This window comes from Macrobrachium rosenbergii, chromosome 9 (genome assembly GCF_040412425.1).
Source record: "Macrobrachium rosenbergii isolate ZJJX-2024 chromosome 9, ASM4041242v1, whole genome shotgun sequence".
In the NCBI taxonomy this organism is placed as follows: Eukaryota; Metazoa; Arthropoda; class Malacostraca; order Decapoda; family Palaemonidae; genus Macrobrachium; species Macrobrachium rosenbergii.
The window spans coordinates 48611053-48638552 of NC_089749.1; the positions used below are offsets into that span (position 1 = coordinate 48611053).

At 37.5% G+C, this 27500-nt stretch overlaps 1 protein-coding gene and 1 long non-coding RNA gene across 3 annotated transcripts in view; one reads left to right on the forward strand and one right to left on the reverse strand.

Annotated features, from left to right (window-relative positions):
- Positions 1–20482, forward strand: part of LOC136841764 (protein trapped in endoderm-1-like) — a 28642-nt gene extending 8160 nt beyond the window's left edge. Inside the window, exons 2-4 of the mRNA XM_067109034.1 lie at positions 11000–11784; positions 17348–17526; positions 18570–20482. Of these exons, the coding sequence (XP_066965135.1) occupies positions 11221–11784; positions 17348–17526; positions 18570–19158 (1332 nt within the window). The 5' untranslated portion in view covers positions 11000–11220 and the 3' untranslated portion in view covers positions 19159–20482. The remainder of the gene's footprint in view (positions 1–10999; positions 11785–17347; positions 17527–18569) is intronic.
- LOC136841765 (uncharacterized) overlaps positions 1–27500 on the reverse strand; it is a 255318-nt gene that overhangs the window by 144933 nt on the left and 82885 nt on the right. The window contains exon 3 of one of the 2 annotated variants that reach the window (XR_010854081.1): positions 21865–21952. This is a non-coding gene — a long non-coding RNA (uncharacterized lncRNA). Of the gene's footprint in view, positions 1–21815; positions 21953–27500 lie in introns of those variants that run through there. The other variant, XR_010854080.1, reaches the window with a different exon arrangement.

Here is a 27500-nt window from a genome sequence, read left to right on the forward strand (position 1 = left end):
GCTTGCCCAGGTAATTCCTTGGGTGCAGTTGCTCTCAGGTTCCGACTTCTTTTAGACTTGTATGGCCCAGTGGGTAACGCCCTTGCTTTCCACCTGAGAGACCTGGGTTGATCCCGACGTGAGTCAGAAATATATATATATATATATATATATATATATATATATAGATATATATATTTATATATATAATATGCACCACATACATTCATATATATATACAGTATATATATATATATATATATATATATATATATATATATATATATATATATATATATATATATATATATATAATATATATATATATATATATATATATATATATATATATATATATATATATATATATATATATATATATATATATATGAAGAGAGAGAGAGAGAGAGAGAGAGAGAGAGAGAGAGAGAGAGATTGCCTATTTCATATCCCTTATTAATGAGAGTGACCCCTACATCGTAAAGGGTTCAGTGACCTCCCATTGCACAGACACTTGCTGGGTGCAGAAGCAAGATTAGCATTTATGACCTCATAAGCGTGGAACAACGACGTAAAAAGCCAGACATTATTGAATGGAATAGGGGAAAAAGTTAATAGCTTTGTGACAAAGTCGCGTGTCAACCTGACGTTGCAGACAGTCGGTTACGGCTTATTGCGTGTAGTAAAGTAAGACCAAAACTTTCTTGAAGTTATTAATAAGCAATTATGAAGTCAAGGGACGTCAACAGATTTTCAAAATTCATTGTGTGTTCTTTTTTTACTCATTGTTCCCCCTTGAGGGAACACTTAAAGGTCATGTGCTTCATCCTAGCCATTAATTATTCTTCATATTGTTTTTGGTAATGTTGTATACAACCGTTTTTTATTCATGTGTTTGTATTGATATAATATTTTTCATGAGTCCCTAAAAGTGGGTCTGTGAACAAGAAAAAAAATTCTCATTTACATTTACAATAAAACAAACACTGTAAATTGTTTTACATTTAATATATAACAATATGTAACAATCTATAACAATAAAATCCGAGTGGAACTTTCTTATTTGTCCGCCCCAGGTGGGGGCGGGGTAGGTAGGGGATCGGGAGGGTAGGGGAGACGTGACACATCCACCCTCCTCCAGTAAGCCTGTTTGTCCACCCAGGGTGGGGGTGGGTTAGGTAGGGGATCGGAAGGGTAGGGAAGACATGACTCATCCACCCTCCTCCTGCAAACCTGTTTGTCCACCCAGGGTGGGGGTGGGGTAGGTAGGGGATCTGGAGGGTAGTGGAGACATAACTGGCAGCGTTGGGTTCCAGTGCAGTGTAGCGCACACGCCATCAAGCTCGTAATAATAATATATACTATATATACATTATTATATATAAACTCAAAATGTGTTAAGTATATAACAATGCCCTATAAACCCTTATAACCTCTTTGGTATATAATAAATTATGTTTCCCCTTTATTGAAATGATGGGACATGAACAGGATCCTCCCATCTTGTCTGTCTGTCTTACAGGTCATGGCGGATAAGACTGTATGAATAGCTGGTATACATCATAAAAAACTAATTATTTGGTCTTAGCATGCGTTTTTAATTATACGGAAAATTAAAAACGTCTGGCACGGAACAACCAGATTATCCCTTGTTTCATGAAGACCTATTATAAAGTGAAAACTCAATCTTTTGAGAAAGACAGGAAATTTATGTAAAACAGCTAATTTTCTGCGGGTTGATTTAAATAATACGTAGAAAAGCAAATGGGAGGCCTTAGATTTCCCGTCTCCCATTATCTTGCTCGTAAGATTCACTGAATCATTTTTGGCATGAACGGTAAACTAAAAGAGTAAGAGCATTCCCCCTCTATATACAAACAATTATTGGGGTCTGTTTGATATATATATATATATACATATAAAATATATATACATATGTATATATATACATATATATATATATATATATATATATGTATATATATACATATAAATATATATATATATATATATATATATATATATATACATACATACATACATACATACACACATACATAATAATCCATCAATATGTGTGAGCATGACCACATGTGCTTCAGAGCAAAACTGTACGCAAACCTACATCATATACTGCGCAAGTAATTATATCAAAATCACACACTAAATTATACACGTTTCTATAATATCACGCACAGGCGATAAAGCTGAGAAATTCTCGACTCTCTTCATAGGCAAAAATGAAAAATTAAGTAAATTATGAGATTCACGAGACACGAGGACCTTGTAATTAGGCGTAGTTTCTGATTACTCAGAGCGCAAGGAAAATAAAGTCTACGAAACTCAATAGAAACCTGATATTTGTGTATAATATCATGTGTGTGTTCTTACTCCTAATTATATACTCGCCTCACCGTCACGCCTTCTTAGCCTCTGCAATTCGCATTTAATGGCTGCAGTAAGACAATAGATTATGTATTTTTTTTCTATTATTATATGTTTGCTTTAATGTTGATTTTGTAACAGAAAATTTAATTGCAATGATGATGATGATGATAAACAATAATAATATTGTGCTTTTATTTTGCAAAATGCAAAAATGGAACTACTGCAACTGCGTCGATAATAATCACCAACATCATCATCATCATCGCCGTGACAAATGTTTGTTGGAGTTGAGCCTGTCGGCTATTCAAAACAACTGTATTTGCGCACCATAATTTCCAGCGAATAGTGGCAGTCATATACAATTTCCATGAACACGCGGATACTATCAACAAGTAATAATAAATATGCTTTATCTGTTTTACAATATGCAAAATAACTACTAGTAAAATAGTTATTCTCACTATTTGGTCGTTATTTTGCATGAACTGTAAAATTATACAAAATACGGTAAAGCATGTTATTATTATTTTCAGACTGCATATCAGAAAATAAGGATTAAGGAATATGATAATAATGATTAGACCTCGTTTTACTTATTTTGTTTATTTTATTTATTCAAGTTAAGTTGAATTTATTTAACCGATCCAAAAAAAAAGGTTATACAAAGCTCATATTTACTACATGTATGTATATATATATATATATATATATATATATATATATATATATATATATATATATATATATATATATATATATATATATATATATATATATATATTATATATATATATGTATATATACTATATATATATATATATATTTATATATATATATATATATATATATATATATATATATATATATATATATATATATATATATATATATATATATATATATATATATATTATATATATATATATATATATATATATATATATATATATATATATATATATATATATATACACGCACACACATTGTCGTGCAAGTTCTGTGTACCTGAGTGACATGATCAAAAGTACAGATGGAGCATCATCGATTAGGACTCTCCTAAATATTACAATGAGATGGCTGTAATTTTGAGGGGTTATTGGACATGTAAAACATATCACTGAAAATTTTATGCAATTTGGATCAATACATTTTTTATATTAATTTTTTTATATTTTTTCTTAAATTTCGAAGTTTAATAACTTTATTGAATTTCAACTTCAGAGATAATTTGTGTTTAGTTTTAAAGCTGATTATATAATCTTAAAATGCATGATTTAAAAATTTTAAAGAATTAGTAGAAATTCTGTTTCTGAAAATTTTGAAAATTCAAAATTTTTACTTTTTCAGTTTTGAAAATTCAACACTGCATATAAATGAGAAGAGATAAATGAACTCCAAATCACAGAAAGTTTCTACATTTCCTGCAGAATTAATGGTTTTTACATTTTACAATTATTTTCAAAAATCTTGATTCTATAAACATCTGAATGCAGTTAACTTCATGAAAACCTGATTTTGGGAAAAAACGAGTTGAAGTTTTTCAAACTTTTAGTTTCTCACACACACACACACACTCATTTATGGGAGATTTTTTTTATCTAACTTTTTAAAAGAAAAACATAGCTATCTTTATTCTGCATATTAAAAGCATTTTGATTAGTTAAAAACTCTACTGTATGCCTAAAAGAAATTTTTCCTTTTCTAGCTCACCTTTCTTCTCCAAGCCAAACACTTTCCAAACCTACCCACAGGTATCATTGTGGGTTCATATTTTAAATTTTGAATGAATTTTCCCCAATAGACCTAGTCTTCATTTGTCAGAAGACTCAGCATCCTTTAACCCTCGATATTAAATGGCACTGAGTGCCACTGATGAATGCCAACCTAAAGAGCTCCTGCTCCGTACGTTCCATCATCTTGTTGCTTTTCTCCATAATTCTGTGTTTTGGGTATCATGGTTGACCTTGTTTTGGTTTATCTTTTCCTGAATACTTGACTTAATAGGAATGCATCCTATAATGTCATTTACAACTCAATTCCGCTTTCACAACGCGGCTTCCCACAAACAACAAGTGGTTCCTCTCTCTTTCCTCCCACACAAATTGAAGAGACAGACTGGTCTTTATTTCGATTTCTATGAGAAAACTGCTTTTACTTCTACCGAGCCTCCGTCCACATTCTTGCAAGTATCTGTATCTAACTCTCGGCATTATTGAAAAGTTTTAGTTAATAAAGAGTAATTCTTCATAAAATCAAGCACAAAAACGCTGAAGTCTGGGTAAACAGCGTTTTTAAAAGAACTAAGGTACACCATCACTTGTGTGTTGCTTACCAACAAAGCGGTGATGAATGAACTATTGTAAATGGCAACAAAAATTATATAATAGCTAAATATTTGTGTGAATAAATGAAATTATACACCGACGGTGAAGAAGCCTCATAAAGAGGGTGTGGCAGCGTCACAGTACTCTAAATATCCGATTTGAAGGGCCAAAGCATTGCGTAAGACAACAAAACTTTGTCCGTCTGGCAAAGCTGACATGTTTTCCTAACAGAGAATGGAAGAAAAAACTTCCATACTCTGAACCCAACACTCAATTTTTTTTAAACTATGACCTTATTTCCTATCGACCCATGTTCCCCCTATCTATCACTAGATTAGTTTAGTTTTTAAAAGACAGGCAAGGTCGAGGAACCCAAAGCAAGCTCGATCCTGCAATTCTGTGTAGAAGGGTGTCACCTGGTGGCAACAAATAAATATATGAATGATTTACAAGTTCCGTCACGCATTACTTCTTATGGAGTGGAACTTTCCTTCTTTCAAACCAATGTTCCATTACACAGCGTCCTTCGGCACTTACGCCAAGGCAAGATCTATCAATCCGTTACTATAGGTTACTCTTTCCCCTTCTAGGTGGTGCCACCTTGTTGGCTGGTTTAGATTAACCCGGCCTTATGCTAGCTAGCATGTGACCTTGCACAAAGGCATTAAAGGGAAAAGGATTTCTAGTGTGGACCTCCGGGCTCCTCTAACTAACCGAGACGTGGCTCCTTCACAAGATGAATCAGGGTAGCTAAAGAGTGGGAACCATGTAACGTCTCTCGGGACAGGTTTGAGTATGACAGGCCTAAGAGAAACAAGGGAAAAATGCGCCTAAGTTTCTTCGGCGCAATCGAGTTTTCTGTACAGCCACCGAAAATAGCTCTATCTTTCCGTGGTCTCAGTATAATGCTGTATGAGCCATGGCCCATGAAACTTTTAACCACGGCCTTGTGGTGGCCTGTCCTATATAGTTGCCAGAAGCATGAGTATGGCTAACTTTACCCTTAAATAAAATAAAAACTACTGAGGCTAGAGGGCTGCAATAAGGTATGTTTGATAATTATAAGGGTGGATGACCAGAAAACTAAAAGGGGCAGATTATACGATAATGGGAAAAACAGAGGGAAGTGCAGACTTCCAATTTCTGGAAGTGAACGGTGTGAATGACAGAACCAACCGATTAATCCTCGAGTTCGCAGTTCCACGATAGCTATCAATAAAGGCCCCCTTAAGATTTTAATAAGCATAACAGGTTCACTGAGAATGGTGACAAATTTACAATAATCTTCTCAATGGCAGACAAATATTTTTCAGCTATCTAAATACTCTATGAAAAAGTTTATACCTCAGTTTTACCAGACCACTGAGCTGATTAACAGCTCTCCTAGGGCTGGCCCTAAGGATTAGGCTTATTTTACGTGGCCAAGAACCAATTGGTTACTTAGCAACGGGACCTACAGCTTATTGTGGAATCCGAACCACATTATAGCGAGAAATGAATTTCTATCACCAGAAATAAATTCCTCTAACTCTTCATCAGCCGGCCGGAGACGCGAACTCGGGCCTAGCGAGTGCTAGTCCACAGCTCTACCGACTCTCCCAACGAAGAGCTAACATTCTATGAAAATCTACGTATCCCATGGGGTTCATGGAAATCAGGCTGAGAGTAACTTTTCTTAAGACCATAAACCACTAATAACTAAAAGCAGCCTCCGAGTGAGTCCTGAAATTCGAGTCGCCGAGTTACCAACACTCCCTATTTTCTCCATTTAATTATCCTCGGCTTACGCAGTCCCATCTGCAATCAGTGGAATTCTCTGTGGTTCCCTTTCATTACGCCCCAAGTCTATAGGAGAGCAATATGAAGCCAAGGTTCCAATATGCGGTCCCACAAACAATCGTCCCCGACTGCAATTAGCAGTCTTCAGAAAGATACAGGATGCGCGTGCTTTTTACGGCGATATTACATGTTCCCAAAATAGACTTGACAATATTTTGATGCGTGAATATCAATTGATTGAGGATTTCCAGTTATTTTTGACAGCCTGCAATTAGATATTAATCTCTTGTACATAAGCTTGGGAGTTCATATGTTTTATAAATAAATATGTTAATATTTGGTATGCAAAAGCCAGTATATTCAACATTTTATATCATAGACCTGGAACAGCATGCGGAATTTCATGAACATTTCAACTTACTTATAAACAAAATGCGTCCGGTAATGTCGTTTTCTAATCGTGCAAATTATATATCATGCAAATGATACCGAATATATAAGGAATTGTTTTTGACTGTTACACAATAACTGATTTAGTTCAAGCGATAGCGGATTTAAGTCATAAATCTTGTGACCTATCTCGCAAATGTTTTATGATTTCATGCACAAAATTGCAGATTCCAGAAAATTTCTCCGATTACTGAAAGAAAACTGATTGCATGCACACGATGGCATATTTCACATTCTCTTGATAGCACAAGATGATTCGAGAAACCTTTTCTGAGTGCTTATTCGTGGTTTTATGCACACGATGAGGGATTTTTGTTAAATTTTCCTGAACCGGTAAACAATATTTGACTATAAGATCAAGCAAATCAAAAGTGCCCCGGATTTTCTTCGGCGCAATCGAGTTTTCTGTACATCGCATAATCGAGGCCACCGAAGATAGATCTATCTTTCGGTGGTGTCAGTATAATCCTGTATGAACCGCGGTCCATGAAACTTTAACCACAGTCCGGTGTGGCCTGGCCTATATCGTTGCCAGAAGTACGATTATGGCTAACTTTAACCTTAAGTAAAATAAAAACTACTGAGGCTAGAGGGCTGCAATTTGGTAATGTTTGGTTATTGGAGGATGGATGATCAACATATCAATTTGCAGCCCTCTAGCCTTTGTAGTTTTTAAGATCTGAGGGCGGGCAGAAAAAAGTGCGGACGGACAGATAAAACCGGCACAAGAGTTTTCTTTTCAGAAAACTAAAAACGGATTTCACAAAATGTTCCTGATTACTAAATACAAATCTCGGTTTCATGTACGAGGTAATCGATTTCAATAAAAGTCCCTTATTTCAGAAAACGTTCCTGATTACTACATATTAAACTGGTTTTATGTATGAGATAACTGATTTCAGTGAAAGTCCCTTACTTCATAAAACGTTCCTGATTGCTAAATATAAAACTGGTTTCATGTGTTACACAACTGATTTCAATGAAAGTCTCTTATTTCAGAAAACATTCCTGATCACTAAATATAAATTGGGTTCATGTATGAGATAAATGGTTTCAATGAAAGTCCCGTATTTCAGAAAACGTTCCTGATTATTACACATAAAACTGATTTCAAGTGCGAGATAACTGATTTGAATGAAGTCCCCAATTGCTAAATGATAGGCAGAACAATGTTCCTGTATGTCAGGACAGTTTTTGCCATCTGGTATCTGATTCCATTCAAAACTCCCCAAGTATTCTACACAAGCACTAAAATTTACCTGTATAATGATTTTAGCCAGCTAATTTCTTTGTTTATAATATCCAAAAAATCATCTAATAAATTTTTTTTTCCCAAAAGGTTTACAGAGTCCTTTGTTGGATTTCTCTTGCATTGTAACAAACATCCAAGTACTTCTTGAGAATATTACTAGGATATTACTTTTTTAAACACTGTTTGCATGCTACTCTTCTATGCGAAGCTGGGTACATATTTACTTTTTCAATGCAAACATTTGCTTGCGTGTGTGAATTCTTGTGTTATAAACAGTGGTTTCTCTTCAGTTCCATTAAGGATTTTTTATGTTGTTCCCATTCACTACAGTGTCCTGAATTTTCAGTGGAGTCTTATTGGTTTGCTCCCACTCACTTCCACTGGCTTCCATAGTTCTTTATGTTTTTCATGTTGTTCCCATGGCCTTCATATTTTCGTTTTTTTATGTTCCCAGTTTCTTCCTATAGACTCCATATATCCTGGTTCTTTATGTTGTTCCCAGTTTCTTCCCATTGTCTCCATACTCCTTGTTTCTTTTAAGGAGACAAAATCATTCACATGAAAATTACACCACTTTTGTTGAGTCTTGCAGTGCTGCGAATAGAATTTACCATATAGGTGAGAGAAATTACAGTCATTCCTTATAGATAGTGGAAACTTGAAGGAATTACTCAGCCTCATCTGTGGTGGACCAAAATGGCATCATCTATCTTAGGGTCAGGCTTGTCTTCCATTCCACCACTGATGGTAGATTGGTTACTGGCCCTAAGAAAGAGTCTGAACTGCTTCATCAAGCTTTTGAAGCTAAGCAATCGGCTGAGGATGTCCCTCTCATTGACACTTGTCACCCTGAAGCTATTCTTACAAAATTTGCATTTTGCTCTAGGGATACTAAGAAAATTTTTGATAATCTTGATAGTTGGGGTGGAGAAGATCCTGATGGTTTCATCTTTTATTTTTTAAAAAGGTTCCTTGTGTGTTGTCTCCAACAGTAGCAGATTCTATTGATTTTTAGGTTGATATAGTGTCTTTGCGGATGAGCACAGGCTTAGTAACGCAGTGCCTGTTCCAGAGCTGCATATCTGCAGACTGCAGTAACTACAGGCCAAATTCCGTTTTCCCTGTGCTCTCCAAAGCTGCAGAAAAACTTATTTTTATGCCACTATATAAATATGTGGAATCTCAAGGTTTGTTAGCCGATAGTCAATATGCATATAGGAAGCAGTCAGATACCTGCGCTGCTCCTTTGGATTTGACATACCATTTGCAAGAGAACCACGATAAGGGTTACGAGTTTACTCGTGGAGTAATTCACATAGATTTTAGAGCTACTTTCAATTTAGTGAATCACAAGGCACTTTATAAACTTCAGAATCTTGGAGTGGGAGGATGTGTTTTAAATTTACTTCAAGATTTCCTTACAGGTAGGCAACAGCGAGTTTCTGTATATGGGATCTTGAGGAAACCAAGACCTGTTGTGTCTGGAGTTCACAGGGCAGTGTTCATGGTCCACTATTATTTTCAGTGCATACTAATGATATGGTTGTTGGCCTGGAAAACAATGGTGCAACACTTGCAGGTGCAGTAAAGTCTCCACTTATGAGAAATGAAGCTGCCCTTAGTCTCAATCGCGACAGGGAGCGGATTGGTGAATGGCGCAGTCGGTGGGGTATGAGGCTGAACTCCAGTATAACAAAATCACTATTGATTAGCAGATCTTGCACAGATTTTCCAGCCCATCCTCCCCTTCAGGTGGATGGGGCTCTGCTGAATGAGTCTGAAGCTTTAACTATTCTGGATTTAACTTTTGACTTACATCTTACTTTTAAGAAACATCTAATTAAAGTGTCAGCAAGTGCCACCCGAAAGTTAGGTAATGATAAAATCAATGCAACCTGCTTTAGATCATTTGTCCTTTCTTTACTAGAATACTGTTCTCCGGTGTGGATGTCTGCTTCTGACAGAGATTTATCTCCTTTAGATAGTGGCTCATGGTGGTAGGCTTCTGTTTCCTAATATTAGCAGTTGTGACTTGAACCATCACTGGATGGTTATGACTTGGACCATCAATGGATAGTCTCTTGTTTGTCAATTTTTCATAAGTTGTATCTTAACAGAGATCTTTCACATTCACAACTGATCCCTGATCCTCTTTTCCGGCTGAGAGCAACCAGATTTGCTAAACAGTAGCACTAATATGCAGTAAATATGCCTTGCTGTCGAACGTCTCAGTTCCGGAGGTCCTTTATTTCACACGCCGTTGGACTGTGGAGCAGATTCCCTGAGGATGTTGTGCAACTGGAATTTCAGAAGTTCAAGCGAAGATGTAATGCATTACTACCCTAATACAATTCTCCTTTTATCTTAATCATTTACTTACATTTTTATCTATTTATTCATTTACTCTTTCCAATGAACACCATATTCTTAAGAAGCTTTAATTTCAAGTTAATGGACCCTGTGGGCTTGTTCCATATGAATAATAATAAAAATACGTTTGTTCCCACTGACTTATCATAGACTTATAATTCATGCTTTTTCTTATATGCTCCTACTTCCCACTCCTTCCTTATACCTTACATTTCATTTGTTGTTGTTACTATTTTTTTTTTTGCATATATAACTTATTTTATTTATATATGTTCACACTCACTTCCAGTGATCACCATAATTACATTTTTTCATGTTTGGTCCCATTCAGTTCCCACAGAGTCTTGATTGCTTAGATCTTGCAAGCTTGTGACTATTCATTGTCTGTGCCCTCCTTACTTCTTAAATTTCTTCATGTTTGTTCCTACTCATTTCCCAGTTTTTTCTCTTCTTCCAGGAATTCATCTTGCAGGTGGGCTGACAAGAGCTTAAGTTTAGAAAAGGCAAGGTTCTATCAATTGCAAAAAGAAACCTGCAGAGCTGAAGCCCACAGAGATCATGCAGGCACCACTTTGAAATTTCAGAGGGCACAAAAGTGCAGAAGGAACAAGAGTTGCATTCACGTATGCTGCTGCATTTGAATAATAATCCAGATACACTTCCTCATCTACACAAACTATGGATGGTCCTCAAGTACTCTTACAATCTGCAGGTAACAGCACCAGTGAAAACTCATGGTGGATCCATGCGGCTCAGGCGTGGGCAGTTTGCGTAGCTGTCATTGGAATTGCCGGAAATGCCATTAGCATTATCACCATCACTTGGCAATTTGATCTCTGGAGGAGATGCAGACAGCGAAGCCCAAACTTCTCATCAACAAACTCGCGTAGTCTGGCACACCAGAAACCGGTGATACCTCTGGACGGTTACACCATGCTGCTCCTGAACCTGAGCGTGTGTGACTTGCTCTACTGCGGAGTCAACCTGCCCATAACTGCCTACACCTACAGCTACGCTTTCTGGCCGTGTAGGCCGAGCGTTGCCTTTTGCAGAGGCGCCGGTCTCTTCAGGTACCTTAATGCCCTGGTGGAGTGGCAGACTCTGGCCCTGATAACCATACAACGATGTGTGGATCTCAGACGAAGCAGGGGTCTGCGGTTCTTCAAACCGAAGCCCACTATGGTGTTCATCGTCATTATCTGGGTATCGAGTGCTGTGCCACAGTTGATCATTCTATTGCCGGTAAGTGTATGAATCCATTTTCTTCCTCTTTGTCTAGTTAGCATATGTCTGGAAATTAGTAATAATTTTTCCCTTTAGCATACCAAAAGCAAAACTGAACTTTCAAGGGTTGTCTGTGGCTATGTAAATTGTCTGACTGTTTGCCTTGGATTTTTCATAATCTTGTCAAGGGTTCCTATAACATACCAAACGATGTCTTTGCTGGTAAAGAACAATAATTCTAAATAATTCCGTCCGCATGACAGCCGACCCACTAAATAACAAAATATATAAAAATAAAAAAAGCTAAACCACACCATCTTTATAAATCAGACACACTCCCAATCAAGACAGCATCGTGAGGAACTTTATTTGGCCAGACATTCCTTTGGGACGTTAGGAATGCAATTAAAAGTTCCTCATCGTTTCTGGGAATCTCCCAGGGGAGTATATCTCTCAGTAAGGACATCTCTCTCAAAGGAATCTCTGCGAAAAAGCCGGTGTGTCTTTGACAGGTCTTCTTCTGTAGACACAAATACAATATTCTTCCAAATAGTAGCAATAATAATATACATACGGATATTATTAACATCTCTCTTCTTTTCAGACATAAATGATAGTAAAAGTAGTAGTAGTTTATAATAATAATAATAATAATAATAATAATAATAATAAAATAATAATAATAATAATAATAAACAGTAACGTGATCAGTTCAAGCACAGAATCCATCTTTTACTCGATTTACTTGAAATATGACTTGAAGAAAAAAAAAAAGTTTTCGGTATCTCTAACTCTGAATTTTGCCTATATTACAAGCAAACCATTGACAACTTTATTTATCCTATAATAAAAAAATAACACAATTTAATACAGAATCCAGATATAATAAAGAAGAAGCTGCAATAAGCTGATCATTCAGGGAACCCGTGCTACTAATGTCACAACAACATATAAAAAGTAATATAATAAAAATAATAGTACTAATGATAATGATAACGGTGGTATTAAAGCCAGGATAGAATTACTATATGTGAATTATGAAGAGTAATGATAATGGCGACTGTTGTTTATAACAACAATAACAACTGCAGTCAAACAATTAAAAGAAAGAATGCTCTTCAGGTAATATGTAGATTTGCAAGTGACATTTTGTAAGAAATAATGACAAACTTTAAGAAAAAGTAAATAGAAATCCGCCATGTTCTTGTCACACCACCATGAGACGAATTTAAAACGAATGGGGCTGATAGTAATATATAATATGTCCTTGCAATTCTTTAAAGCAAAAATTGAAGCTAAGAAATTATTGTATTAAAAAGGAGTGAAAAATCAAAGTAAAAATTGAATACTTCCAATAACATCCATCTGCATCAACAGTAATGTGCACCATTTTTTCTGTGTAACACAGAAAAAGTGGTGTACATTACTGTTAATGTAGATGGATGTTATTGGAAGTATTCAATAGCTCCACGATGAAATACCACAAGGTCTTGAAACAGGAAAAGACTAAGCAACATAATGTACTTGATACATGTACGATACCACAGCAAAATCACTTAAATAGTGACGAGAACTACTGTAACTCTCAAAAGCAGTAAGCCAATTCTGGTATAAAGACCAACCTCGCCTCCCTCCAAACCACCACTGCCAAATGGGTAACATGACGTAAGCCGTGTGAAGCGAACTGACACTTTTCATCTCTTTTCGTTCTGCATTAGAAGTCTCACAGATAACGACTGCCAGACTGGTGAGACCTTATAACGCTAATTGGCGCTTCTCGTCGACTGGCATCGCGTTCAGCTTAGTCATGTGATTCTCACCAACCAACATTAATTATTGCAAATGCGGGACCCTTTCCCTTCTAATTTTTTTTATGTCTTCTTAATGGTATCAAAAGAGACCTTTTATGATATTAACGGAAGTCTATTATCGGCACTGAGAGCGGTTGTTATAATTATTTTATTACAACATTAGGCAGTTTCTGAGGAGAGGTGGCTCTCGAGAAAAGAAACGGCAACGGCCAGTATCACATTCATGCTTTCGATGCTGAATCGTGGATGAGCCCATGTGCTGAACACTTCCACAATACTAGCCACTTCATACACCTACACGAAAGATCATCAGCAGCATCCCTTCCCAACCACACGCACACACACATTTTACCACTATCTTTATTTTACATACTGTTCAACCTGGATATTGAGGCCCTGCCTTTCCAATACATTATTTTACCCAGTCCATACATTTTCTAGTTATTCCTCTCCTCTTCCGTCTGAGTACTTCCAAATTGCATATTTTTCCCCACCAACCCATGCACCCACCTCCCATTCTTCTCATATGACCAAACCACCTCAAAACACTAACCCATCGTTCACATACAATACCCACACTTGATTTCTGCAAGACATGCTTGTTTCCTTCCAACCTTTTGTACACTTCTGGTTACCTTTCACGCTTCACCTGCTGTGACTCGCTCCTTCTCCCATCCTATCATCTGGAATCTTCACTCCAAAATACCTACTGTACATGAATCTCCCTCATCCATTCTCTGGCCATCCATACTAACATTCACTGCTCCACCTTCCTGATTCCATTTTAACCCTCTTAAGTTTAGCCTAGCATGCAGTTTCTCTTTACAAAACCCAATCAATACTTAATCACCTGCAAACATCACCCATTCCACGCTACAGCTACCATCCTTTCTCAGGCGTCTAGCATTACCCCATCGCTGACAATATTAAATAGCTATAGAGACGTAACACACCTTGTTTTAGCCCAATTTTTACACCAAAACTAGTCACTCTAACACTTACTAACTTTAACACATGGTTCACTTCCATCATAAAAGTTTTTATTGCCTTCAACACTCTACAACATACATCCCCAACACCTCTACATTGCCTCCCTATCAGTTCTGTCATGAGATTTCTATACTTTCATGTATATCACATACAGTATTTTTTCTTCACTTCAAACTTCTCCTATTACTGTCTCAACCCACACTATTCTTCCCTTATCAGACATTCTGTTTTGTGTCTTACGTTCTCAACCAGAAGGCTACCATACACCTTCCCTGGTGTACTAAGCAGCTGTCCCTATAAATCTTAAGTCTTCTTTATCGACTTTACCTCATACATGAAACAACAACGATTCCTCTCACTCATTCTTTTTGAACCTTTCTTATCAAGTTCTCTTGTCATAGTTATCTTTACATCATTATTTTTACTCGTTCCTCTCCCACTCGAAATTTCATCTGTCTTTAATTTTACTTCAACCAAATAATGAACAAATATACCTCCAGTCAATCACCTTCTCCCCACTACATTACTATTATCACTGGAAATGTAAAAATATTCATATAGAACCACCTTATGAGTCCATTGCCTTGCAAGATTAATTTCCACAGAATTAGATAGAATTGTGTTAAAAATACAAAACACAGGGCGAATAAAATAATAAGGAATAAAAGAGACTTAATGGTAAATAACAAATAAGTAAATATTTACAAACGCAGATGTATAAACAACAAAATGTCAGAAACTCAGGCAATGGTGCCTAGCGTTTCAAAGCAATATAATGGCCCCCGAAACTCATGAATATCTTCATTAACAGTATTAATGTTGCTAAAATAGTTTTACGTCATGGTGGTCGTTGGACTTCGGAAGATGCCTTGTGAAGGTGCATGAAGCGGCCATAAAACTGGGGACGTTTTTATGCACAATAATTTCACCCTTGATCCAGCAATTCAGAGCTTTAATATTGTAGTGAAAGGTGTCTTCTTATTCTCAGAAGCCATCTTCTTCCAGGAGGAACAGCGTTTCTAAATGGAAAATTCTGTACATACGAAAATAAATGACCCACTCAAAACTGAAAAAAAGGTGCCCAAACGAGGACCTTAGATTTTATAGCAGTAGCAGGTCTCTTTGGGAGAGAGGAGATGCCTGGGAAACAGCCTCCTTCACAATCTTATCACTATTTTATGTTTTACTGACTGCCACTTTCATTCTTGCCGTATCCTTGCTGGTTAGTTTCCTGAGGTATGCTTCAATTTCTTCTATAATATTTTTGTATACTTTTATGTTGGCTGTCACTTTTTTAATATTCATATCTTCCTCGTTTTGTACATGAAAGTTGACTGTCAAGATGGGAAATATTTGGCCCATAAATTTAACTGGAGTTTTTGAGTCTGGGATATCATTTGTATGTATATTATATACATGCCTATATATACACACACATTATATATATATATATATATATATATATATATATATATATATATATATATATATATATATGTGTGTGTGTGTGTGCGTGTCTGTGCGAACAGAAAAGGGTATTTCTAGAATGGGATTGAAATAAGCCCAATCCATATTCCTATCAAAATAAAAGAATGACTGGAAACAAAGCAAACGGAGCGCTTCGAGGTAACCACTTTTTCCACCTAAATAATTCTGCGTGAAGACCAAGAATACCCCACATATATTCTCTTCCATTTTCTATCCCCATATCCTAGGGCACATACAGTAACGCATACAATTTCATCTCTTCCCTTGTTTTCATATTTCCAACCCCGCAGGCCTAGTTCTTTCAAGTTCGTTTCCACCCACTACATATCTCTGGAGCTCCAGATGCATCCTATGACTCTCCTCTCAATCACGCTAGCCCTTTATTCTCTTTCCCTGAACATACCACTGTGACACAGTTTCTCCCGTCAGCCGTCATCATTCATAACCCGAAGACCGAGTTATTTCTTCTTTTCCCTACGATAGTATCACCGGTATGAGGATTTGTAATCCATGTCCCTCCTTCCCCCAACATCCCCTCTCCCCAAGCCAATCGTTTGTCTAGATAACTGGCACAGTGGCGAGATTGGCAACAGATGGATTCGTTTTGGTCTCAAATGAAGAGGCTCTTCTGCTATTTAGGGGACGTTGCAATGTGGCGCTCGCGTGCGGTATATTGAATCAAACCAAGCAATCTTTTCTTGCATAACGGCAGATACAGAGATAGATAACTACAACTACACAGACAGACGGACACACACACACACATATATACTGTATATATGTGTGTGTGTGTGTACGTTAAGAGAACAGTCATTAAACGAACTCTCAAACGTCTCCATTTCTTAATATTTTGGGGTTATGTTCTCCACTGAAAGGCTTGAAATCCACAACGGAAAATAAATGAAGTAGCTTCTTTACATAGTTTGTGCTCCGACCGTTCTTATTATTTGTATGTCCCACAAGTTTATCCACCGGGCGCACACACGGTAGAAGGTAATAGTTCATGTTTGCTATGTTCGTGCGAAGCTTGATGGAAGCACAGAATTTCATCTGTAATTTCCCCCTTTCATATTTCAAGATTTTAAAAGACAATATATCCAGGCATGACATGAAACCCAAGGGGTCAATATATGCATGTCTGTTTCATATAACAGTTGCATACAATGGCGCTAGTGGATGTGACCAATATATATATGTGAGACAGTTTGTGATGGCTCGTGCGCGCACGCGAGCCTATATTTAAACGACTGTTCATTCATAAACAACTTCCATCTCTATGCTCTCAACTGCAGGATATTGGCGGATACGACTACGACAGGAACACCTTCAAGTGCGACATCGACGGGGAGATGGCCAGATTCATCTTCTACTCCCTGGAGTCTTCACTCCCGTGTCTCCTGATGCCCCTGGGTTGCCTGAGCATCATCTATCAGATCTGGTCCAACATGAGAGCCCTCAGGAAAAATGGAGCGTAAGTCCCAAGCTGCAATAAAGTAAGACCTGCCTTCTGGCACGAAGATGTCAGGGGTACAAAAATGCAGAGTGCGCCTATAGCCGACCTTTTAATTATTATTTCTATCTTTTTTATTATTATTAATCAGAAGGTGCAAACATTCATACAAAACTAATCTAAACGTCATTGTCTTGTAAATGGTAAATCGACTAACAGGCGTACGAGCACCAACGGAAACCAGGGAAACTTTAGCAATTGTACATGTTACGTCTCTCTCTCTCTCTCTCTCTCTCTCTCTCTCTCTCTCTCTCTCTGACAAACACACCCTGGGAAAACGAGCTAATCATATACTGATAAATTATATGCCAGCACAAGTCTTCCAGCTGTGGCCCCTGCAACCCGTTCATCGTTTTCGTCTCAGTTCCTTCATTTCCGAATTTGCAGTGAAACAAAAACGCAAAAGACTTCCAAGCAGTTCTTGATGTCAGCAAAAACTATTCTCAGAAGTTTCTGTTTTCAGCTGTTCGCCCCTTAATTCTCACAAAACATCGTCACAGAAAAGGCAATAGAAACGTACCCACAACTACATCGTTATGTAAATGAAATAAAAAAAAATGCTACAGCTTTGGTGACCTGTTGAGCAAACATATATTGGAAACGAACAGAGAAACCAAGATAAAAATCAAACATTGTAAAATAAGAAAAGGAGTGGTCGCATGAAATTTCCATTTATATCATCAATTCAAGTGTTAGAAAGCCGAATGAAATTCGCCGATGAATAATTAATGTTTCTTTATTGGCACCGTTTCAACACGTCTCATCAAAGGTTTTATTGAAGGTGGCTGAGAATTTTCTGTCTTTTTCTATTCCATCAAAATGCCATATTTCTACGAATGCTTGTTGTAGTCTAATGGTTATCTTGCTTTTCGGAATACCATCGCTTTTAGCTTATCAAATAATACACTTATACATCTAGTATCTTGTAGTTCATCTCACTTCCTCGTATATAAGCCAAAGAGTGAACAAGGGAATAATTATTCTTTCCATCTCCTCCATTTCAGATCAGAAGAACTAGTCATGGACAGATTTCGAGACATGCTGCGGTCTGTCACGCTCATCCTGGCTCTTCTGTTCATATTCCTCATCTGCGTGATCCCGATATGCGTCTACAACCTCGTCTGCCTCGTCAGGAAAGAAAGCCACGTGGCCCTCGGAATCTTCATATACATGGTCTACTGGATTCAATATGGCGTCAACGTCTTCCTGTACGTAGCGAGAAACGGGAATTTCCGAAGGGCTTTTAAGCAGCTTATCACCTTTAGTGTATACAAACTCAGGCAGTGTGTCCACAAAGTAAGAACTCGAAACCCAGAGGCCCCTTCTTCCCTCGGCTCTTGCCACGACCTGCAGTCGAGTAGCAGGGACATTTCCATGCATTCCCTGCAGATGGGGTCGTCGGTGGAGTCCATTAACAAGGAGCACCAGGAAGACCAGGGTGATTCACCCCGTCGGGCGCTGGAATGTTTGGAGGAGAAACCGCGCCACCTTTCCCTGTGCACTGTGCACTCCAACAACAGCGGCGACCTCTCGCAGTCATCCGATTTCACCAGAATCACGGAGGTGTCGTGTACCTCGAGTAATAAAGGGTGAATGCTACGAATGATAAGTGACGCATAAAGTGGAAACTGTAGGGATTAATAAGGGAACATGGTTGTGAAGTGTTACTTGCAGGGCAAGAATAAATTCCATGTCATTCCTTTGTAAATTATCTTGTAAGTATAGTTTCGTACATTCAAATTCCAGTTTTGCCAAGCTTCAGTGTCAGTTCCCACGCTTCGAGTATGTCGGTGTGTCCGTCCGTCTCACCCTTTATCATCACTTTTATCCAGTTGTATACAGACATGAACGACCTTTTATATCCGCCTTGCCTTGCAAGTGTAATTAATTGCATGCTAGATTCCTTGCAGTTTTCCCACTTCCATTTCGTAACAATAAAATGCATTAAACAAAAACTCCACATTACTGTTTATGTAAATCTTGAGTAAAGGTGTGTTCATGCTAGTAGGAAACATGTCATAAACACACGCCAGCAACTTACCACACTAACATCACAAACAGGTTGAAAACAAGTCAGTGACCACTGGTGGAGAAAGAACCTTCAGCAAATGCTGGATAATCACGTGAAGCACTGTCTAGAACTACCAATACGTAGCTGACTTGTATTCAACCTGTTGGTGATATATGTACAATAAGTCTCTGACATGTTTATGACATGTTTTACCGTAGCGTGGATGTACCCTAAATCTTGTACAAAGTTGCTTCAGTGATCAGCTGACCTCAAGATGGTTGCTGGAAGAAACTATCTTGTACAAAATTTAATAAATCTACATTTACATTACTGTGGAGTTCTTTATTTGTATCACATAGTCACCTTAATATGAGGGTACTGAATTACAAAGACATTAACAAAAGAAAAGTATTTCATGTAGAGACAAAATGTCTGAGCAAGTTTTTCACTGATGCTAAGGAGAGGGAAATCAAAATGGTTGCCTCCGAGCGCCATTTTGTCCGAGTGACTCTCCACTATCTCTCAGCTTCTTCCTTCTTTCCTATGCTTGAATCCAGGGGGCTCTTGCCTCCAATTTTCCTTCCTCAGGGAATTTGTACTTGTAATAATTTATATTTAGCATTAAGTTTTTACAAATCATCGAGAATGATTTAGTTAAGGTAGAAAGTTAAATATTTAAGTAAACGAATGAGTAAAATAATAAGGATCACTGGGTTGAACAACATACACGGCATATAACCCAGTCAAAATTTCAGAGATGTCATTCAGCATAAATACATTAATAGGTGACTGAAAAAAAAACAAGTCTTGTTAATTATCGGGAATATAACTCTTATGCATGGTGGCAATAAGGGAAGAAATACAGTAATCTGCTTTCTACTGAATAATGACAAGTTCTGTGTTCAACAGGGATTCATTACCCTTCCATTTACTTGTGACTCTCAAAGACTTAGTGTAACACATTACCATTTGCACCAGGCTCCTAGAGTCTGTTGCATTTTATACGCTTAGCCCTCCTCATCTGTTAGAAATTAGCCTTGAAGGTGTTGCCCCATACCCTAATCCCCTACCTGCTCCTTTGGAGGAGTAACCTCCTATCCATGCCCCCCCCTTTTTTTTGGCACCGATGAGGCTTGAACTGGTGTCCATCAGTATTGGTGTCAATCTTACCAAAGACTTAGCTACTGGAAGAGTGACACGTCTTGTTCTTTGTTTTTTTTCAGATTCGTGTGATGAAGAGTTTAACTAGCAAAGAAAATGAGAAACTGCAGCTCAAAATATAATTTTGCGCATTTTATAAGAGACACCAAGTGTCCTAATTTCATATTCTTCATAGAAAGTGAAAGGCTCAATAAACAAGAAAGGATACATTTGTGAAAACTGTTCACCCAAGACGAGAAAGTGAGATATTACAATATAATTGCGAAACGTACATCAAAACAGATTAAGGATGAGTGACCTTCCAATGATAAATGACAATTTTCAAGTGAGGATATGCGGGTATAAAAAATGTTGAGAATGGTAAACTGATATGCGGAAGAAAAAACTGTAAACTTCCACCCCCGCCCGCCCCCGCCCCTCCCCAAAGAAAGATTCCTACAAGATTCCTACTCCAAAAAGTAACATTCGTAGCTTCCTTAAAATCTAATCACTAATTGCCAATGACGACGTTCACCTTTGGTAAAATTTTCGTAAAATTCCACGCACAACGTTTTGCGTTAAGCCTGCTAACAAATAAAAAGACCCAACCAAAAGCGTAATCTGTTTGGCAAAAGTAATTAACCGTCTTCAAAGACTGATCAATAAGGATGGCCTCGTGGGGAGACTACGTGCATCAAATTTTCATCATAATGACTGGATTGAAAAGCGCGAGACAGATTATCACGGAGGAGTCTGGTGCGAGCTGCAACGAGAGTCGATGAAATGAGAACAATTTCTCACACGAAACTTGATTACGTGATGAGGTCTTATAACGACTGAAATGCGGGAACGAAATGCATGCAATTTCTGGCGCATTTGCAAGCACCTATTTAATTAATTAAACCAGGGAACATTACCCTGGGTTTTCCGTAGACTTTCGAAATGGTCCTACATAAAGTAACTGTGTTTACGATCTTCGTGCTATGATTATGGTGTTAATGATTAACAGCACCAAATACTGCAGTTTTTCATAATGTATACTGATTAAGACAGTAGTGATCAGCTGTACAATGAATATATTACAACTACAAAGAATAACAGATGAGTGTGATATCATTTTATAATTAAAATATGTCGTGCTTACTCACCAGTTTATATCCTTAACCAGGTCAGTGGGGCGACGGGTCGATGAACTGGCAACATTATTGGGTAAATGTAACTGGGAGGGAAGACGGCCTGTAAGGAAAAGAAGTTTAAAATCATTGCCTTTATGTTTATCTTTATAACGTGATTAGAAATTTACATATAAAATATTCATGATTCTTAATTTCCATTCTATCCAGTTTTAAAAGAAATAGCTCCTCCCACAGTTAGTTTTCATATCTAGTTAAGTTTTACGAATATCAGTTGATGGTGATTTTCCAATATAATTCACCAAGAGAACTTTTTCATTAGGGCACTCTAATTCAGTCAGTGAAGAGTTTCTTTTATCAATGAAGAATTGTTCCTCAAAGAGAATCTCTCTTCATGGAATCTCCATGAAGAGAGATTCTCTTTGAAGAACAATTCTTCACTAATAAAAGATCCCTTAAATCACACGAGAATTTTCTCAATTAAGAAAAGAATAGTAATCAAAAGATCTTTTCATATGTGACCGAAAGCTCGTTCCTAATGGTTTCATATCCGACAGGTAAAATATAGATGTTTTTAGGAATGAAATGGAACAGAGTTTAGGCCAAAGGCCAAGCACTGGGAACTATGAGGTCATTCAGCGCTGGAAAGGAAATTGAGAGTAGGTAGGTCTGAAAGGTGTAACAGGAGGAAAACCTCAAAGGAGTTGCACTATGAAATAATTGTTAGGAGAGGGTGGATTTCAAGATGGAGGAAAGATAATATGAATGGAGCTACAGTTTAAAGGAATGAAAGGAGTTGCAGCTAGGGGCCGAAGGGACGCTGCTAAGAACCTTAATAATGCCTACAGTGCACCGCGTGAGGTGCACTGATGGCACCATCCCACTACGGGGTAGATGTTTATTAAAGTGTATCTGTGGAAAGCACACAATACCGTACCACTGCCCGAAGCGTTAATCAAAAGATATAAATATGTGCATGTGGAAATCAGTCATGCTAGGTAATACGACTGCTAAAATTCTGGAATTCTATCCCAAACTATTTCCCCTTCCTCTCATTGACGTCATTTGCAATGGATAGGTCTATTTCTATCTTTGGGTTTGACCCCACTCTTTTGTCGTTTTTCGTGGGTAAAAATGTTTTTACATCACCAAATAAAAATAATTCTTTAAATTTGTTTTTCCATAAAAAATCTAAGTATTTATGAGCCTTGACATTGAAACTAAGTCACGCAAAATTATAAAGTGAGTTTTTTTTGTATAGGGTGCTCAATCGATTACTCCATCTATTTCTTGATAAATAGGTGTAACTTACCTGTATGTATTATATACGTATATTTGTATACATGCATAATGTGCTCTTTGTCTAAATGTTTTACTTATAACAAATGGGCAAAGTACTGCTTATGATGACAATTCTCTTCATTTTAGCTAATCGAAAGTTGAGCTAAAATATCTATACCATTAAATTACTTAGTCTCAGTTTTCCTGTATATGCACACAGATATGATGTATATACAGTATATATACATATGAAAAAAATATATATGTATATATATATATATATATATATATATATATATATATATATATATATATATATATATATATATATATATATATATAATATATATATATATATATATAAGCACTGGAAAATAACATTCAGCAACCAAAATGTTCGATCTTGGCCCTCATACATTTTTTGACCGTAAATGTCGCAATCGACTGACTTGCGAGTTGCGTCATTTTCTCTGTCAGTCCTGAAAGCAGTCTGCGTCATTGGTACTTTCATTACGATAATCATTCATTCATGAATTCCTTTCTGTAATTCATCATAAATCATTAAACAGTACAAAGTTGTCATGTGTTTATATTTATCCTTCATTGTCTGGTTACTGAGCAGCATTTCAAGGGATTTTAACCTGTTGATTGCAGAAGATTACAAGTGATTGGAATAGGGTTGAAAAAGTCACAGAAGGTTGCACAGGGGCACTCAGTTGCAGAGGTTTACAAGTGATTGGAATCGGGTTGCATATGGTCGCTAAGGGTTACAAACAGTCTACGGGGGTTATAAAAAGTCACAAGGGTTTCAGAGGGTTACAAGTGATTGGAATAGTGCTGCAAATAGTCGTTAAGGGTTACAAAGTCTCAGAGGGTTATAAATAATCACAAGAGTTGCAGAGGGTTACAAGTGATTGGAATAGGTTTGCAAATGGTCGCTAAGGGTTACAAACAGTCTCAGAGTTATAAAAGGTTACAGATAGCCACAAGGGTTGAAGAGGGTTACAAGTGATTGGAATAGGGTTGCAAATAGTCGCTACGGTTACAAACAGTCTCAGAGGGTTACAGGGAATAAGGCATCACTTCAGATTACAAGAGGAAGCATACAAAGTTACTGGGGTTACTCTGTAGAGCAACTCAGTGAACTGCATTATAAATAAATTTAATTTCAACCAAATAGGTTAAATTGTTATGTGTTTTGATTACTGACTGATGTCATATTTTAATCGTTTTTGTAGTGTCCTGTTGACGGGGATGCGAGTTGAAGGTATACTATAACCCAAGAGCTACTTGGTACAGAATATTCTTAGCTTTTTTTTTAAGGGTGGCTGATAGCCAGTGAACACAGAGGTAAGAAACATGTGAACTCGATTGTAACGGCAACTAGCTATATTATATTAGCGTAAATGTGTATAATGCATATATGTAACATAAGTGCAAGAAGGTAATACAATTGTATGTTGACCTTGTCCACGTGTGGGTGTATGTGTATGAGCGTGACTGAGCGAGTTTGTGTATTTCTTGTATGTATGGATGCGTTCACAAGTGGGATATTTCAACGGTCCGTGAGTCTAAACAATATTCGTATGCATGCGCTCCATATGTATGCATTTACACCAGAGAGAGAGAGAGAGAGAGAGAGAGAGAGAGAGAGAGAGAGAGGAGCTCTTGACGACACAGAAACCATAATTAGAATTCCTTATCATTTGGACCGCATTCAGTACGTCATTCAAAAGCGGGGCGTCGCGTCGCAAAATAGAGGCCCAATAAACCACATCAAGTCTTTCACAAACCAAATGAGAAATCGGGAACCATGTGCTAGCTTTGATTTGGATTCCTCACGTACAAGGTTTGTATCTCTTGTCTTTTGAATTCACATCAATTTATTCAGCTGGATGACTGGCCGAGAATTTCTGGTCCCTGGGCCATCCTTTTGGGGAAGCCTGATTCTCCCAAATCAATATCGATGCTTTTTTAAAGAGGCGTTGCAATTCTGAGGACTATTCCGAGAACCGGGAAAGGAATCAAACTTGATGATGTCCCATTATTGAACGTTCGAATGAAAGAAGGTTTCGGTTTCGAGTCCACACCCCTGCCTCATAAATAAATCAAAACAATAGTTACATGAACTTACAAACATTTTTGGGGTCTAGTGCCTGCAGCAATAAACCACAATGATGCCCTGAGAAAACTAAGAGTAGGTTAATGAAGGAAAATAGTACTAAGGAAACATCTCCCCCTTCATGGGCAAGCCTTCCTCAGGGCAGAAACCTATCTAGGCAAAAATAGACCAGTTGTAAGGAAAGTTATTGGCAGTAAAATGTTTTATGTATCTCGTTATGATATGACAGCAATGGCATGGGTCATTTACCTCAGCTGTCAAATCTGACGTTAGTTGGGACGGAAGACTAGTAAAGTTAGCGGGTATATAAACAGCTATGTTACTGATCGTATCAGCAATTTTCGATAGTTCTGATAAAAGTTTATGGATGATAACCAATGATATGGCGTACAAGTTCCAACAGATCAAGCGATCAGAAAATACATGCCCCTGCCAAACGATAACTCTAAGGCTTGCCCACACGTTTTGTATCAACCAGATCCGTTTAGCTATCCGGATTGGCATTAAACTTCACAGGATGATAGGTTTTAATGTCAGATTTATGTCTCCATCTTTCCATGTAGATGAAGGCATTTATTTTGTCAGTATATGGAAAAAATCGATTTCCATACATCGCAGTGTTAAAGAAAATAATCCTGGATCCACATCCAGATCCACCTCAAAATCTAATTAACATTTCTTTGGCCCATATCCCACACCAGTACAAAATTTCGTTGAAATTCACCTAAAAATATTTAAGATGTCTTATGGACAAACATACCAACAAAATAACAACACAGATGAGGAAAATATTCGAGCCTCTAAGGGACAATAAATTCTTCCATGTTGTCTTGATTCATTTTATATCGTTCTCCTCAGAGCCAAGTACCAGCTCACTCATTCTAAATCTTAATTTGCAGAATGAATGAGAGAGATAGGAAATTATCAATAAGGAGAGAAAATGAAATACAGCAGAAGAAAGACTTGAGAAGTAGATACGTAATGATAAAAGTCATAAAAGTGACAAAAAACAAATAGCGTAATGAGACGACATAGCTAGATATACTGCATAAATGGACTGACAGACAGATCAAAGACGCGTGTGCGAGAGATCCCGTAATGAGTTGAGAGACAGGAGCAAATACGTGCCATAATCTCTCTCTCTCTCTCTCTCTCTCTCTCTCTCTCTCTCTCTCTCTCTCTCTTTAAACACCGTTCTTCCTCTCACTAATCTTGCTTACAACCCCCCGCGCTCGCTCTCTCTCTCTCTCTCTCTCTCTCTCTCTCTCTCTCTCTCTCTCTCTCTTTTACCAATACTTGTTGAACACCAATTCTTTTCTCTCATTCCATATTTTACAATATGTCCTTGCGACACAGTCATCTCTCTCTCTCTCTCTCTCTCTCTCTCTCTCTCTCTCTCTCTCTCTCTCTCTCTCTCTCTCTTACCAAATATACCCATTCCTTGTAAACAATTAGCTGATATTCAACCACGCATACTTGAATGTGCATTAACAAAGGAGTCCAAGTTTCCTCCCTAATTCAATAAACTTCAGATATTTGCAAAAACTACGAGAGAGAGAGAGAGAGAGAGAGAGAGAGAGAGAGAGAGAGAGAGAGAGAGAGAGAGAGAGAGAGAGAGAGAATAAAAGCAAAATTTCGTGGATCGAATAAAAGAATTTCCAGCGGACAACAAGACAGCTTCAGACAATTCACTTGCTATCCAAACAAAACAACTGTCTTATCGGGCCCATGGAGACTTCCTCGAGTTTACATCATTGCGAGCGCGCCAGCGCGACCAGGGGCATGCGGGATCCTATTGATTTAGGAGTCTGATATGTGCATAAGAGATCTAAACGCCATAAGAGAGGATCAAAGTCCTTAAAGCAGAGATCATCATGAGCGCTATGTAGCCCCTGTATGAGAATGCGCGCACGCAAGAGAACGTGCCCCTGGGTACATTATGATATCTGGGTTATGAAATATTTTCTCCACAGTGGGTTCCTCTGTTCCTGCAGAGAAAGATATTCCTTAAAGCAAATGTCATGAGTTCCCCGAATAAAGGGGTTCTTGTTCACAGATGTCTATTGACCAGACGTCGTTAACTGGCAAGGGGAAGTAGCCTCGAGATCTGTCGGTACTAATGAGAGAGGGGGATTTCAACCGAGAGAGAGAGAGAGAGAGAGAGAGAGAGAGAGAGAGAGAGAGAGCGCAAAACGAAGGTTTCAGAATACGGGTAGATAGTCTAGTGAATGAATATATATGCTACATT